Below are 17,745 nucleotides of genomic sequence, written 5' to 3' on the forward strand. Positions count from 1 at the left end.
CACACTTTTAAATAATATAGCACTATGCAACCATATTGTTGCAACTAAGCTACTATGACTTTATGTTAAAAACAATACACGTGTTGCGCTCCTAGTACGTATAAGAATTACAGTGTTTTGAATACTCTTAGGGTATTCAGAGGGCCGTCTGTTCATACTGGCATGATTGTGCAATAAATATGTATGTGCATATTTATAATACTTATAATATGAACTATGATATATATGACGTATGATGGATTAAGGAAGTGTTTAGTTTAGGAATGAGTGCTTGGTGCCCAAAGCTCTGCTCAGAAGCCTGTGGCTAGTGCTATTAAATGTTGGAGTGGAATATCAAGACTGTGTGGTCTTAAATCTACCTCATGTCTCTGTAATCCACCACCAGACACTCCCTGCCTCTTTATTTCACTCTTTCAGATTCCTGCTTTCCCCCTTTGTGACGGTTTTCTCCATCTTTCTCTTCTTCTGTCTTTCCACTTTGCTTGCATTTCCCCCCTTGCACTCGGTAAATATCTGAAGAGGAAAAGTAAGCCCCCAAAAATGAGTGGCCCTACCTCCAACAGCATGCTTAAATAAAGCACTATTTTCAGGTATGAGTAGCCAAAATTAAAACATTTGTATCCCATTTTTGGAAAGGTCTGCAAGGTTTGATCAAATCGTGTGCATAACAATTGTGAGGGGAACCCAACTGTGTGTAGTCTGTTCACTGATACATTTTATGAAGGTTTGGCAAAAGCATGTTGTTTATTTTACAAACTGTAAAAGGCACATTAAAGGAAGGGATTTGTTTTCAAATACAGGGGCCATACTGTCATCAAATATGATTATAAGATTACAGTAATTAAAATTAATGCTTAGGGTTGCTCCACCCGCTTTACCTCCCGAGGGATGACAGCAAGCCATCCTCAGGCTTTCTGCAAACTGATGAGAAATAAGTAAGCCAAATAAGGCTAGATCATTAACTAATTACACTTCTACTTAGGGAGGGAGAACACAATACTGCAAGTTAACAATTTACTTTTAGAAGTGAAACACCCATTTCAATTTGTATATAAAGGCTGAGAAACCCAACTACATTGCCAGCACATTCAGTCGCCTTCCTCGATTTCACATTGCTGGAAAACAATTCTTCCACGTCATCATGTCTTTGCAACGCAGTAGTGGTTCTACCCGGGTTTCAGTAAGTGGTGGTGGAGCCAACTTTGGTGGCTTCCAAGGCAGCAGTGGAGCAGGTGGTGGTGCTGGTGGCTTTGTTGGTGTTGGATATGCTGGTGGTGCCGGAGGAGGTGGCTTCGGAGGTGGTGGTAGTTTTGGTGGCGGCCAGGTTGGTGGAAGCTTTGGCAGTGGATATGGTGGTGGTGCAGCAGGAAGTAGCTTAGGTGGTGGTGGTAGTTATGGTGGCAGCCATGTTGGTGGGGGCTTTGGTGGTGGTGCTGGTGGCTTTGTTGGCAGTGGATATGGTGTTGGTGCAGGAGGAAGTGGTTTTGGTGGTTTTGGTGGCAGCCAAGGTGGTGGGGCATTTGGTGGCGGGGCTGGAGGGAGCATCAGTGGCAGCGAGGGCCTTCTCTCTGCTGGTGAGAAGGAGACTATGCAGAACCTAAACAATCGCCTGGCCACCTATATGAACAAAGTCAAAGAACTGGAGAGTGCCAACTTGGAACTTGAACATAAAATCAAGGATTGGTATGAGAAGCACCATAAAGGAGGTACCGCAGGAGCTCAAGACTATAGTAAATATTATTCGATAATTGCAGAGCTCCACAAACAGGTAAGAAAACAATCCATTATCACTGAACACAAATCATGCCCTGAGAGAATGTGGGTGTTGGATTTTGTGTACGATATTTAAGGGTATTGCAATGCATTTTAGATAAAACCATATCTATTCTCCTGTCATTCTCTGCAAAATGTAGTCCACTTCCTTCTAAGTGAGTCGCATTCCCAAACTTTCAAATCCATCCTTGTCAGTACCTTCAAGTAAAATAAAAAATGCAAAAGACCATTTGTTACAGGGAAAAAACAAACAAACCGACTTCATCCATTAAAGTGCCTATTTTCGGTTTGTGTTGTTTATGTGGAAGGGCACACTTGTCTCCTCTATCTTCACCTTTCCTCTTCCTCGCTCTTAGTATACAAAAGTCGGTTAACGCCCCATTTCATTCTTGTCCCCGCTTTTTGATCAAAATTAGAAACAAAAAAATCTATCCTAATGTAAAAAAATATGGCAAATACCAAGGTAAAAACAATCGATATTCATATATTCGCATTAACAAAAGGTCTAAACATACATTATAGTTTACTTCTATCTGCAATGAACACTTCCCCAGCAGCAGAGTGATGCTTTTCCTTCCTATTTATGACAAGTGACGTTCTGGTTTTAAAGTTTCGAAACTTCCTTTCTGTCAGTGGAGAAGCACAGAGGAGTGATGAAAGACCCGGTCCACAATTGGCAAAGTAGAGCATTTTTGAGTGAAGTGCAAAGCTTCAACACGTACACTTAGAGATTAAAGTTTGGAAGGTGTGGGCGATGAATGAGTGAAGCATTTATGCAGTGTTAACTGCAAGGATACTCACGGAAATATACACAGTAACTTGGGAGAATTCCATAGTTACAATTGGAAAATGTGTTCAAGATGTAAACGAAATCTCTTAAAAAATTAGGACATTTGGCATGGCTAGAAACTAAGTACTGTTCACTAGATACTATTCACTATTGTAACCTTTTGCTCACGGTTTTTTTAGCCATTCATCTAGGTGTTATTTAGAATTAGAAGTTGACCCCATGTCACTGCGACGCTGTTTCTACTCTTCTTTCAAATTAATGCATTCTGCGAGTTGTAGTTTTGGCTTGTTTCAACTGAATCAAATGAAGTAATGTTCCTAATTACAAGAGTTTGTAAAAGAAATGCTCAAACTGGAGATACAGTGTCCTTGTGACTTGGAGCCATACAGTCACGCTAAAGCAGGGGTTTCCGGTGCATGTTTAGGTGGGTTAGTATAACCTCTTACTATGCCAGTGTGTTCCATTTAGATTTCTTATTCGTAAATTAATCTTCCATGGATATCCTCAAAAGTTATCCTCGATCTAGTCCTCCAAAGACCTACATATTATAGCCACACCCTTAAATTATATTGTGGAGTCTGGCAGGTACGTAGATGTTGAGGTAGGTAGAGGGCCAGGTCGGCAATCATCTGCAAGCTTCCGAAAGCTGTAGCATTGTTATTGTGTTTCGTAATTGACAGATTCTAATAAGTCACTGTATATTGTATACTGTATCATGACTGGCCACACCAGCAGGTGTACCCTAACCCTATCTCTCTGTCTTTTACCGCTCTCCAGATTATTGCTGCCACTAGCGACAACGCCAGGGTTCTCCTGCAGATTGACAATGTAAGACTGGCAGCAGATGACTTCAAACTTAAGTAAGTCAGAAGATCTCCATACTGCGTGCTGTGGTCGCAAAGAGTGAGATACCTCTAACACTCAGTAGCACATAGCCCAAGAAACTGGGTCACGTCATTAATTTGAAAGGAGATTGATTGAATGTCGAATTACATACATTATTTTTGCTTGTTCTGCCTATAAATGTTTGGCCACTATTTTCAGAAACAGGAAATACATACCACAAACTCCATCTTAATCTGGATTGGATTGTACAAACTACTCAAGTGGTGCAAAGAGGAAACGATGAGCACTAAGGGCTAGCCAGGGATAGAAGCTGCTATACCTGATGTATTATGCACTGCACTTGCTGTTGTGTCCTAGTGCCCGAGGTAGTCAAAACATTGGGCCTGACCAGAAAACAAAGAGGGCTCAAAAAAGCCCTGTTACTTACCAAGCCTTGAGCCTCCTCCATGTTCCCAACTCATACAAGAATGATGAGGGGCTCTGGGTGAGGCAATGGGCCAAATAGTACTCTATCCTGGACTTTCCTCCCACCCAGGTGCCCACCTAAATACATAAATAACCCATAGATAGGTATGAATTGCAATCATATACATCTTGCTTGCACATGTTAATATTTATAAGATTATATTTGGATGCCCTGTCAACACAACATCTCAAATAGCATACCAGAAGAAGTAAGGCTGACTAACAGCCCTTCTTGCATTGCTGATGCTAAAAAGGTGTTTGAGCTCACCGATCAACGATAATGATGGAATTCTTAGCCTTGATCCTAATGCTACCACCATCTATGTTGCAAAGGCCTTCCAAACATGTCCACGACGTCGGCATGCCAAGCTAGTGCTTAGGTAAAAGTGCTGATGCCACAGCTGTCATCTTAGGATTGGAAGCAGGAAAGAGAGGCATAGCCTGATGCTACAAAATCCACAAAGGGTAACCCCAGAAAAAACGCTTCTGGTTCCGGAGAAGAGTAATTAGATAATAAATATATCTCAAGGACTCATGCTCAACTTCTAAGCAAAAAAATCCCCTGCCATCTATGACATATAACTCAAATGTTATCAAAAATACCACTTTTTATTTTTCATACGAAAAAGCAATATAAAATGTTCTTTACAAAATTCATAACAAGTAAAAAAAAATATTTTACATTACTCGACTGAGATATTACTATAAGCCCCATAACCTTATATCACTCATACCTCACTCATAACTCCATCATACCTCCAGCATTCATACAAATCAGAACAGGTCCAACATGCCCATTATAACCTGCTAGGAGCAGTTCATATTCTGCATTACTTCGGCACAAATTAATCATGCTCTGGGGACCAAACAGACAGGGGTCATTGATGCGCATTTTGGTGGTATCATTCTATTTTATTGCCACCTTCTTTGGAACCAGCTAATATTAAATCAATGCTACGTCATCTACTGCCAGACAACATCCCCTTAAAGTACATCTTCACTTTGGAGTTCTAGGGGAGGGTATGCATTATGATGCGCCGGTGCAAACTGATGTGCTCTGAACCTCCCCTTCATGTTGTCGCTGTCCAGAAACTGAACATGTAATACTTTTTTATACATTGCTTTGACCCACTTTATATTAATAGTATTCAATTACATCACTCATAACATGTTCAATGACATAAATAATGGCATCACTTGGTAACAGCATCCACTAATCTTTTATTCAATTTGCACTATAAGCCAGTACAGCCCGTGCAATACTAACAAAAAATAATGTTTTTCTGGTCCTGCAGTAGTTATGAGTGTCACAAACCCCCCCAATTTTTTTTTTTAAAGTCTTGCCTCGACTCCTTAAATGCGCTAGGGGGTCATGGTAACCCTACCCTGCCCCCTTAAGTCGTTTTTGTATAATATTTTCAGAACAAGTCCTTTAAAGGCTCCCACAATGTTTCTGTTCAGGTTGCGGCCAGCCAATCAGAGTGCTCACTTTAAGAAAGCCCCCTTTGCCAATCCGAGGCTTGAATTTTTGACTTTCAGTCCAACTATCTATATATCTAGAACTGTGTAACCCCCCAAATTTGGTATAATTTTGTTCAGCATTTTGGCTGAAGTGCTGTCTAAAATTCAAACTGGAAATTGCATGGGGAAAAGTAAAAAAAAAAAAAAAAGTTCCTTGGCTCCCCCCTTTGGCTAGTCACATCGTGGTTCATGCCACTGTTTTCAGCTGCCTTGCCAACTGCAGATCTTCCTTTTTAGGGGCTTCTGAAAATGTTTTGAAGAAGCTCAAGCGTATTCAAAACATGGCAGCTAAAATTGCTGAGTCTACCTAGTTCTTCTTCTGCCTTAGCTATTCTTCACTGTAATGGTTACCAGTAGTTAAAATAGTTTCGTTCAAATCTCTCAAGCTGACCCTATTTACTTGAACAACAAATGTAGGTTATGTTCTGCCACTAGGCATCTGTGTATAGCTTACAACTGACAGACACACACTGATGGGTTAAGGTTCCAACTGCCCAGAACAATGTGTAACCAAATAAATCACAGGCTGGAACTGTCAAGGATGACTCAGCCTTCCATCACTCTCTAGCCAATAAAATGAATAATATAGATGTGGGCAAGATTACCAGTTATTTCAAGCAACCATGCCCAATGACAATTTCCAGCCATAATATGAAGCTGTGACTAGCTGTTTTTACACGGACCTCTACTATATGTATGAAAAGGTCACCGGGCGGGTGAAAAAATAAATAAACATTTATTCATTTCTGCCATTCAATATTTTGTTTATAGCCTATAGGGGAATCCTCTTGCACTTTTTGTGAAGTATCTTATTGCTATGCTGTATGTACAGGTCTCTGCTACCTTCAGGCTCAAACATGTTTTACAAATATGTCTAAATACTTTTTCTGATGCCGCATGTGATAAAACACGCCTATTACGCTGTTAAAACAGGAGATGGGTCTATTGACCACAGGTCTGACACAAGGATAAGGCAAAGTTGGCAATTTGTATCTGGGGAGGATGAGTGCCAAGAGAACAGAGCCATTTCCAATGTCAATTGTTGCAGTATAGTGCCACCTTGCAGCTACTTGACATTGCACCATAAGGCAAATGTTCACAAACACTTTAATTTATCACCGGCCATCGTCGACCGCCGCAAAAATCTCTTGTTATGTTTGCCCAGGTATGGGAACGAATTACACATGCACCAGAGCGTGGCGGCCGACACCAATGGACTGCGGAAGGTGATGGAAGAGTTGACCTCGTCCAAGTCTGACCTTGAGGGACAAGTCGAGAGCCTGAAAGAGGAGCTGGCTTCCCTGAAGAAGAACCACGAACAGGTAAAGTTTTGATTCTAAAGCTAGACAAAGGAAATGGCAAACTATAGAGGCATTCATAACCAAGATTAGTGGTGAACTCTTGCATTTAATAGGGTGGCATGGCACCTGCGAGGCCCTTTTATCAACCTCAGATTTGCAAATTACGAAGAACTTAACTTATTGGTGGTGCTTTGATTATACAGAGTGATAGCGGTGTCAAGAAATTCAATAGAAAACATAGCAATTTTCGTGTCTAATATTACCCCAACAATGGAGTAATGATGTGTATGAGAAAATCCCACTCAGGAAGTGGCAAGTGGGAGCTCCGCGCGGAAGTTCGCCTTGAAAGTTTGGGCTCACATTGATGCTTGAATGTTTGAGAGAATTCCCAGACTCCTGCTCACCTTAAATTGATTAGAGAATTAGGGCATTATTTAACATTTGGCCAGCAATGTGATGGAGTACCCTCTATCACAAACTGATAGCACACCGCACTATTTAAAGCCAGGGACACTGTCATGTTTTCGTTGGCGGTAACTCGACTGGCTCTGCCAGCAGAAACTTCACTTTAACTGTTTTTTTTCTGCTTGGGTTCACAATGGAAAACCTGGTGGTCCTACACAGAAAAAAAAGAAAAATGACTCCCACAACCTGGGAGTCAGATTGTATGGGGTAGTAGAATTTTGCTTTACAAAAAAAAACCTGCTTTGAGGTTAAAAAAAACTTACGCTAAGCAGTCCCATTAAACACGGAGGCCAGTTAGCAAACTTTCTGTGCCTTCAGAAGACACAGAGGGGCATATTATCTAGGGATATATCTCTGCTTTTATGGCTTTAAAAGCCAAGAAAGCGGAGATAAAATAATCTCCCTATTACCTAGCTGTCTCTAACACCAGTTAGCGACAGCTAGTAGGAGATAGCGACCATCTTGGGCCCCGCTTTGCATGTCAGAGATATTTATCACTAATGACATGCAAAGTGGGCGTGCCAAGATGTTAGCGACTGGAAACAGTCGCTAACATCGCTATCTCCTATTACCAACCTTTGGAGATATTCGCGCTAAGCATGAATATCTCCAAAAGCTAACACCTGCCCTGAGCAGTTCTTAGCCATGTTATCCAATGGGAGGTGGATAACATGGCTAAGAGCATTAGCTCGGTAATGCATGAATATCGCTGACTTTACAGCGATATTCATGCATTTCGGCCGATTTTTATCGCTTAGGAGATAAACCTTGATAATAGCAAGGCTCCTAAGCGATAAAAATCGCCGCAACACGGCGATAGAATTATTGCCGCTAAGCCAACATAGCGATAATTATCACTAGTTGTTGGTAATATGCCCCAGAGATCTTTGCAAGCTGGTGGAGATCTCTTAACATGAAGGGTGATAGTCCACCAAGGTGGGAAAGGTAATTATGAGCTTGATCACCCTGGTGGATAGCGGTCTACTCACCAAACTCTAAATGAGCCCCCAAGTCCTGTCAAGGGCAGGAGTAAACACCCCTTAAAACTTGTGCGGGGTGTGCGAGCAAGAGGGTTCATCCACGGGGAAAAGGTATTTTCCCATAAATGAATTTCAACATGGCACTAAAGCAATGGCGTTTTACGTGTATAACTGTATAACATATATATTTGAAATTTAAAATGTCTTCCTAATGCATACCAGGAAACATATTAATGTCTCTGCTTTCAAGGTGTACTTCTGGAAAGCTTTACGAATTCCAGAAAGTGGTATATCTCCACTGGTACTATGTGGTAGTCGTGCAGGGACAGAGTTAAAACTTTATTTCTGGGTATTTGGACATGGCCATGAAGGTAATAACTTTTGTCAAAGAGAAGATAAGCCCTGAGAAACTTTTCCCACTCAGCTAAAGGTTTCCTGGGTGTGCGTCTGTCCTTTTGCATAGTCTTGGTGAATTTGTGAGAATTTTGATTGTCTTCTGTTTGATGAGCCAGTGGATACCAAACTAATTTTGTAATATCAAACTTTTCTGAAAAGCATGGATTCCGTATGAAGCCTTCATATTTAAATTTAGAGATATGTGCAATCCTTTATACAGGAAAATAACTGTAAATTAAAAATAAAAGATGACTAGGAAACTGGTTTAGACCGTTGTGGTAATGTAAAATTCACCATTTACTAGTGCGAGCAGTAAATAACCACTGGTGGACTTACCACTGGCAAACTACAAAATGTTGGTAGCAATTCTGCAATTGTGATTCCACTGAAAGCACATTTACCACATCCACCAGAATCAGTGTATTTATATTACCATCCAGACTCTAGTTCAGGTCCAAATTCTTATAGACTGCTCCATTTCCAGCACTTGTTTTCTACCTTTTAGATAAACGCTATTTAATGCCCTCAATATGCTCTCCTCTCCTATAGGAAATGAAAGGATTCCAGGGGGCCCAAGGACAGCTTAGCGTAGAGATGAATGCCGCCCCAGGCATTGACCTGATGAAGACCCTCAATGACATGCGAGGTCAATACGAGGCGATGGCCGAAAAGAACCGCCAGGATGCAGAAGCAAAGTTCCTGGAGGCGGTGAGTAGGAGAGGGAATCATCACGGTGAAAGTCCTTCGGGCTGTGTAATACGATGGATTGCTGATTAGCAAACCTAGACATTTCTCCAAAAGTTAACCCCTCTGTAATGCCAATATCAGTCCCATCTGCCAGGTGTCCAATGGCCATACAGAGACCTCACAGCTCATTCCACTTGGATCTCTTGGGTTGGGGATGGGCATACACTAATGTCATGTGGTCACTCTTGCCTATGTTCTCTCTTAGAGCAATCACCTCAAGCAAGAGATTTCTGCCGGGTCTGAACAGATGCAGTCAAGCAAGAGCGAGATCTCCGAACTGAGGCGCTCCTTGCAGTCCTTGGAGATTGAGCTGCAGTCTGCTCTGGCTATGGTAGGTGGTAACAGCTACTCCTTTTCACCATATAAGGACACAACACTAGACCATAAATAATTTCTTCAATTTTGACCATACTCCACATATTTCAACTATAAGAGCCAAATTTACATAGTATGAGTTTTTTATTCAGAAATGTTATTGCCCCCAAGAGAGTCACCATATCCAAAGCAAGTGCTATTAAATGCACTGTCCACTGTTCCTATAAGTACAACCTACCTTATGCTTTCTCACAATGTTTCAAATCCCCTTCCCTTGTCTTGCTCTCTGGCAGAAAAAATCCCTAGAAAGCAACTTGGCAGAAACAGAAGGAAACTACTGCGCCCAGCTTGCACAACTTCAAGTCAAAATCAGCATGGTGGAGGAGCAGCTCGCAGATATCAGGGGCGATATGGAGCACCAGATGGCAGAGTACGAGGAACTCTTGGACATCAAGACCAGGCTGGAGATGGAGATTGAGACCTATCGGCGGCTGCTGGAGGGCGAGGGCAGGTATGAATACACCAGAGCCGGGATCATTCCCACTTTGCAGCTTCTAATTGCTTGGAAATTGACCCAGTAGAATACACTCAGTCATGTGTGTCTCTTTTTGTTTGCTTTCAGTGGTCACAGCTCCCAGCCAAGAAAAGGTGAGTGTCTCTCTTTTGTCTTTGCTTCATGCCCATGCCTTCACAATGGCCTGTTTCTTGCTTCAAACAAAAATCTCCTTTTAGCACTGTAGCACTACAAACCACCAAAAGTTCCTAGGAAGCAAAAGCTGCCCCATCAAAGCATCACATCTCCTTTACTGCTATCAAAACACTTTCACACAAACACCCACTTCCTCTGTCACAGACTCATTCATACTGTCTTCGGGGACACACCATTAATGTTGATGGAGGGGGAGCCGAGAGGTAGTGAGAAAACCTAAGGATGCGATGAGAGCCTGCTGGCGGGGTTGAAATGAGAAGGTTTAAGTTGCTCGATCTTGATGTCCCTCAAGTGCCCGGGATGGATGTCTGTCAGGCAGCCCTGCCTAATGTGAACATTAATAGCCCTGGGTGAAATCTCCGTTATGCCGGCATAATCCTGGGCTATTTCAAGAATTTTTCATGTCACTTGTTAGGCAAAATTCCCGAAATTAGGCCATTACACTTTGTGTCACAGATTAACATGGATCATATACCATCCCATAACCAGCGGCTGTGGGACTGGCGGTGAGGGTAGGTTTCCAACGCAGACTCACCAGGCACAAGGCTCCTACTAACAAGGCGCCCCAGCGAACCGCCAGCCCATGTTGGAGCACCTTGCACCATTGAGTGAGGTCCTTCAAATCATGACTACATAAGCTTGGACATGTAGTCAACCATTAATGGTAGCAACTATTTAGAAGCACCATTTAGTGTAGATACCAAACACCAAGCTTCATTCACACATTGCACATATATAGGTCCTGAAGAATTGCCACGGTACTTACTGACCAACAGGGCAAGAAACATGTCGACCCATAGAGTAGAGCACACGATTTAATAAATATCCCTCACTAGGGCTGTTGCCACTCTAATATATATTAATTTTATTAAGGTGGATTACCAACCAGAATAAATGCATTTATTTGGAATAACCAACCTTTTTTAAAAACAAGGCGCTCACTGCACCACCCATTTATCTACACACACAAGGGCCACATACCCGCACTTCATCATACGGCTAAGGAACAAAAGATCTCCGACAAAGAGCCCCTTCGCGGGTGCCCGTTGAGCATTGCAGCGCCGGCTCAACGAGGAGCAGGTCCATATGATGAAGCATGACACCTAGCTTGCTGGGTGTGTGAGGACCCTAGTTCCGCCCAAGCAGGATCCCCCATCCCTCTACCTCCTCTACCCTTCTCCCTCCTCACCACCACTAATTAGTTGGTAGGTGATATCAAACATAGAGGAACTGCTCCAATCTCTTTTTGCAGGACATGTCTCAGGTGGGCAGGGAGTCTGGACCTCTTTAAAGCCCCCCTTAGTCCCCTTTCTTTTTTGTCAAGATCATATAAACAACGCAAATTACCAAAACACGGTCGACTATTGTTCATGGCACTTGTGATTTTTCCCCTGTTTTTAGGGTAATGTGTGTTCAAAAGGGCACAAGGATGTATATCACAGAAAATGATAGGTTTTGTATTTCACCTAATTTCTCGTAAGTTTTTGGGAAACTTTTCATAAGTACATAAAAGGAAACAACACTTTGTGCACATCCCTAAACATTATCTTTTTATAGGTGTCCATGAAGGGCCAGCATTGCTTTACTATTTGAACAAGGGGGAGAAGCTATAACACTTAAAGATCCCTGATAAACGAGGAGTTAGGACCACATTTTACTGAATTTAGTAAAGAAACTTAACGTCTGCAGAGACACCTCCCTGAACAAGAGCAGCCCCATCCTCAAGGCAGCCCAATCCATCAGAAGATCGAGAGGATAAATTAATGGTTATCCCACCCATGCCTTCTGGCTATCCAGGATGTGAGCGACACTGGAAGCTAGCCTCACACTTCCCTACTACCACTATTGCACAGATCTGAGTTCCTTCTGCTAACTCCACCATCCCATTACAAGCCTTGCTGAACTTCAGCTTTGTGCTGAACTGCCACCCCTCCATTGTCGAATTTGACTAGTGCCTAGGCTTTATTTTGGACAAGACTATGAACCTGCAAACACACTTCAACTCAAGTGCAGCGAGAGTACAGCATTTCCCAGGCTCCTTCAAAACAATAAACCCTCCTGTGCTATTGATGCCCGTCTATGTAATATCACATTTTGGAAATCCTAGACCTCACCTAGCCCTCTCAGAGTGGTGTTACATGCAGGGAATGGACTGACTACTGGCACATTAAGATTTGGTCATGTCTCTCTAAACCTGATCACTCTTTCTTGAAATCCTTGTCGGTCTGACAGAGATCTCTCTGCCTACAATGTATCTTGTTTTTCATCATAAATTAATACATTTACTTCCATCTTCCAAATGTATGCAGTGAAACACACACAATTGTCCAAAGCTCTGGTCCCAAAGGATCTGATGCCCTAGGAGCCCCACACTCTCTCATTCATTTACCGTACAATGGTAAATGGTAATGGTTTTACCATTAAAATATTCACGAGTGTCTATAAATATTATCATAATATTCACATAAATACACATGCACTATATCGAGCCGAATGCACATGCTCCAACTGTAATGTTTGTCTGATGCTTGTGCACTATTTAGAATCTTTAAATTGAGTACACTCCCAGGTGTATTCTCATGGGGCACAGGCATCAACATTCACATGTTCACCTGCACCAATAACAACATATTTACATGAAAGATTGGCAATAAAAAAAGAATGATCCCAGGAGGCACATGCACCAACTGGAACGTTCCCACGAGGCTCACACCCTAAACGGATCTTCACATGATACAAATACTAAAACATGTAATTGTTACGATACACTTATGCACACAAATAGAATGATTTCATGGACGATGTAATCCAATGATAATTTTCTCATAAGACATATGCACCAGGTACCACCATCAGGCAAATCTACCAATTCTAATGTTCACTTGAAGCACTGTATTAGAAAACTCTTATGCACCGGGGTTAGTATGTTTGCGTTAAGATTACGCACTGTTATTAGCACGTTCAAGCGAATGGCTGGAAAAGATTAGAACATTTCCATGCAGCCCAGGTACTAAACAAAATCTACACATGAGGCGATGCACCAACTAGGATGCTCCAGCGGAACATGTGGAAAAGTAGATGCTTCATATGATCCATATGCACCACATAGAATGTGCTAATAAAGCACATGCCTGAACGTAAAAAAAAATCTACCGAGGGACATTCACCAATTTTAACATCTTGACATGACATACACCAATAACAATAATTTCAAATAAAGGGCTATCAAAATAATAATAATATTTCTATGTGGTACACGAACCAACAAGAGCATCCCACACCTAGCAAATAGAATATTTACATGAGACACAAGCACCAATTGGGAGAGCCCCGTGAAGACATTCATCCAAAAAGGATCTTAACACGAGGCATATCATGTTTCGATGATTATAGTGCATACACATTAAAATATTCACATGGGAACAAGTACCCTGGAAATAAAGGCTACTTGAGGACTATGTAGGATTTTCTTCCACGAGTTTCATTTGGAGCACTTCCTGGTTTCAAATGAAATTCTTCTCTGGCCGATGCAGAAGCCTATTTACCTATCTATTTCCAATGTAGATGCACTAATACATGGATATGTGCGGGCAAAATCGCAATCCTGATTCATAGTCTGATGCAGAATTCCACACTCCATTTACATGTCCATGGCCCTCTTTGCTTCCCTCCTCATCATTTGTTCTTAGGATGCATCCTTCCTGTGTTCCATATTTCACCTCCATGTTTCTTCTTCGTTTTAGCCCCAGACAGCGTGAGAAGCCGAGTTGTAAAGACGATCATCCAGAACGTGGTTGATGGCAAAGTGGTTTCGCAAGAGGAGAAACAAAGTGAGCAGAAAATATAGACAGAAGCTGGGCCTCTCCTTATGAAATGCTACTCTACAAGGAACCCTTCGACAAGACGCACAACCCCGGAGGAGGGACACCCTCCTCTTTTATAATCCAGCTCCGCATGCTCACAATTCTGCTTTAAAATGGCCATTTTCAACTCTGCAAACATGACCAAAGAATGTTCTGGATCCTTTCATGCACTGATGGACACTTCACCAGCACGTCACGTATCCAAGTAAACGAGACGATGCACATGATGAACAAGAAGATACCTTAGATCTCTCTATTATGTGCTATTGAGCAGCAAACAGGTTGTTTTGAAGAAGAATAAGCAAATCACCTGTTACCAACATCTAATAACTTGCACCAATTGAGAGTATCATAAACGTCCTATTTGTAGTAAATTCACGGCTGGGAAGTGGGGCTATTCACTGTCTTAAGGTTCTTTTGTCTCTGTCTTGAACAGAATATGTAATTCTCTACTTTTCTGAAATTAGTATTCAATAAACCTTTCTGAATTCAAACAATGATTTTCTGGTAGCAAAGAGTTTGACAACATTTCTCTAACTATGCTGTTTCTACTTTCATCTAATTATCTGGTGTCACACTGGTCTTAGTAGTAGAGGGTTGTTTCCTGAATTTTCAGATGTGGAAGCAGTTGTGGAGCGCCTGTTTATCACTGGAGGACATGTGACAACAGTGCTTCATATACATCTAGGGATATAACTTCTGGAGTTACATTATGAACCTCTAGATTTCTTTGGGCACACGGCGTATGACCGCGCAGTTTAAATGTTTTTTTGTAATCTTTGCAATGTTCTATCTGAATCTTTGAAATGTTCTATTGAAAACTTCTCATCTTCCCATATTGATGTGACAATAGTGACATTTGCTACAGTTTCGATAATAGAAGATAAACTTGCAGAGAACAATTCTGAACAAAATGCAAAAGTTTAACCTATTGTCTGCATGCATTTCCCATCTTGATTTGGTATAATTAGGCTGAAAAGTACCAGAAAACAGCAGCCACAGTTTAACTAATTGACTCCCTCGACATGCTCAGAAGGAAATACCAGTCTGTGTGGATGTACTAAACATGCAGACATCCTCCCTGGCCTCCTTAAGTTAGGTCTATCCTGCTGGCACCTGTTTTGCCATAGGACTGGTACAGTAAAGTTTGTCAAGGTGCACTGCAGTGTACACATTTGTGGAAAAGGGGTTTTCTGTCAGAAAAAGTAGGGGTGGGCGGAATTTGCGTAGTCGTGCTACGCAAAGCTCCGGAAAACAGTACAAAATCTCTGTGAGCATGCAAAAGTTCTGTGAACACGCGGAATTGCTTGTTCCACCAGTTCGCAATGCTTTTTTCCTGTTTGCGAATGCTGTTTGCATGCTCGGGGAGAAATATCTCGCAAACACGCATTTTGAAAGCACGAACAAGCAAAAAATTCCACAAAGCCTCAGATCGTGGAATTTTGGGAAATTCAGCGTTCTCCGCGGAATGCGAAGTTACCCAAATTACACAAATTCCGCAAGCGGAACGGAATTTACCGCCCAGGCCTAAGAAAAAGAAAGGTGGACTAAAATGTAACGAATAGCACTAAAGGTATGTAAAAGCCCTCAACGGTTGTTTTCCTTGTTCCTGTTTTAGTTTTAAAATATCTGCAGAAAAGCTGCAAATACTTTGATCTGGCTCAAAAAAGGGGAAAGATACAGATACAAGCCAGTCTTTCTGGGAGTTGTTGCAGCTCAAACACTGTCAACTCACCCATTCGATTTTTCACTGTTTACACAGGCTGAGATAAATGACTGATTATGCACGAGCAGGATGCTCATTCTCTCAACTATCTTCAAACAACCATCGAACCAGAAGCACTCAACCAACATTATGTCAGTACACAAAACACACACCAAATCTATGTACTGTCAATCATACTCAAAAAACAGAGGCTTTCAAACAGACACAGGACCCTACAGAAATCCTCTGCAGTGGACGTATCCTCAGCTACTAAACCATTCCTGGCCACATTCGTGTCCAAACCCCATGAAGTACGATATGCACAGTTCTCCTCTCAATATTTTAGCACTTTCCAGTAGTCACCTAACTAACGCTAACCTCGATAAAGGACCCATACTCCATTGCACTGCGCCTACACAGCCTTTCCTTACATTCAATACCTAACTTAACCTTCTTGATTCGTCTGTCTTTTTGTAACAACTGTGTAGATGATACTCATTTGAGCCTCAAAATCAACAAGGACCCCCTGCAGACACCTCCTGCAATAGCAAATGTCTACTCAAAGCCTACTCAATCACAATTGATAAAATAATGAGATACCACCCTGTGAAACCAAACCTCAGTTCTCATTGCATTGCCCCTGACCACCAACCATACACTCATGGCGTACACCTCCAAAACAGTAAAAAGCCTGGATGCATAAAATGACTCAGTCCTCCCCCCACAACCAATGCAAATTAAACCAAAACTCACCTTACTCCCATCTCATGACACAGAGAACATTCTCTTTTCTAAAATCCACTGCCCTAGAGAGTACTCTTGAATATTGTATCCTAGCAGTACTGGATACACTAAGAGCAAACGCAAACAGGGGGGTCCCTCAGGCTCTGGTGCTCCTGGATCTGTCGGCTGCGTTTGACACGGTCGACCACAACATCTTGTTGCACCGTGTCGAACATGCAGGCATTCATGGCCCTGCCTCTGAATGGATCAAGTCATTTCTCACAGGCAGAACCCAAGCAGTACGTCTCGGTACCTTCACTGCCCCCAAACTATCTACCTCATGTGGGGTTCCGCAAGGCTCGTCCCTCTCCCCACTGCTGTTCAATCTCTATATCCGGCCTCTGACTCCCCCAACGCCGCTGCCGAATTCCAATCTGTGATGCTCCATATCCAGCACTGGATGAATTTCAATCAGCTAAAACTCAACCCGGGAAAGACGGAACTGGGGCTGCCTGGGAACAGCGTTGCTTATTGGGGACCATAGTTCTGGCCGAGCGAATTAGGAACTTCCCCCACCCCTTCCCTTTCAGTGAAAAGTTTAGGGGTGGTCATCGACTCTGATCTCTCACTTAGAGGACAGGTGGGGGCCGTGATATCAGCCAGCCTCTTCCAACTGCGCAAGCAAAATCAGGAAGATTTCCCATCTGCTATCTCACGCAGCCCTTGTACAGGTAGTGATTGCATTGGTGCTCTGACGCCTAGACTTCTCTAACTCCCTTTACATTGGGCTACCCCAGACCTTGCTCAACCGTTTGCAAATGATCCAGAACCAGGCGGCAAGGTTAATTCACAAACAGCCGAGATGGCAATCGGCTAGGCCCTTGTTGCAAAAACTCCACTGGTTGCCCGTAGCGCAAAGAGCTGCCTTCAAAACAGGCTGCTTAGTTTTCAAAGCACTGCATTGCAACAGCCCAAAATTTCTCAGTAGTCTGATCACAAAGCACATCCCTACTCGTAATCTCGGTTCAGACCACCTTCACTTACTCACCACTCCCACCAGCAAGTTGAAAAGGCAGGGAGGCCGCAGGTTTTTGTTCCTTGCACCCAGGCTCTGGAATTCCCTCCCCCTCACAATTAAGACCTGCA

General features: G+C 42.4%; 1 protein-coding gene across 1 annotated transcript; it reads left to right on the plus strand.

Annotated features, from left to right (window-relative positions):
- The first annotated feature begins 1,066 nt into the window (after positions 1-1,066).
- Positions 1,067-14,671, plus strand: LOC144756018 (keratin, type I cytoskeletal 12-like). The gene is made up of 8 exons (XM_078645492.1): positions 1,067-1,768; positions 3,341-3,423; positions 6,561-6,717; positions 9,087-9,245; positions 9,490-9,615; positions 9,893-10,110; positions 10,222-10,247; positions 14,052-14,671. Exons 1-8 carry the CDS (start codon positions 1,142-1,144, stop codon positions 14,153-14,155), a joined length of 1,500 nt encoding a protein of 499 aa, XP_078501618.1. The 5' UTR covers positions 1,067-1,141; the 3' UTR covers positions 14,156-14,671.
- The last annotated feature ends 3,074 nt before the right edge of the window (positions 14,672-17,745 follow it).

Source organism: Lissotriton helveticus, chromosome 5_1, assembly GCF_964261635.1.
Source record: "Lissotriton helveticus chromosome 5_1, aLisHel1.1, whole genome shotgun sequence".
Taxonomy (NCBI): domain Eukaryota; kingdom Metazoa; phylum Chordata; class Amphibia; order Caudata; family Salamandridae; genus Lissotriton; species Lissotriton helveticus.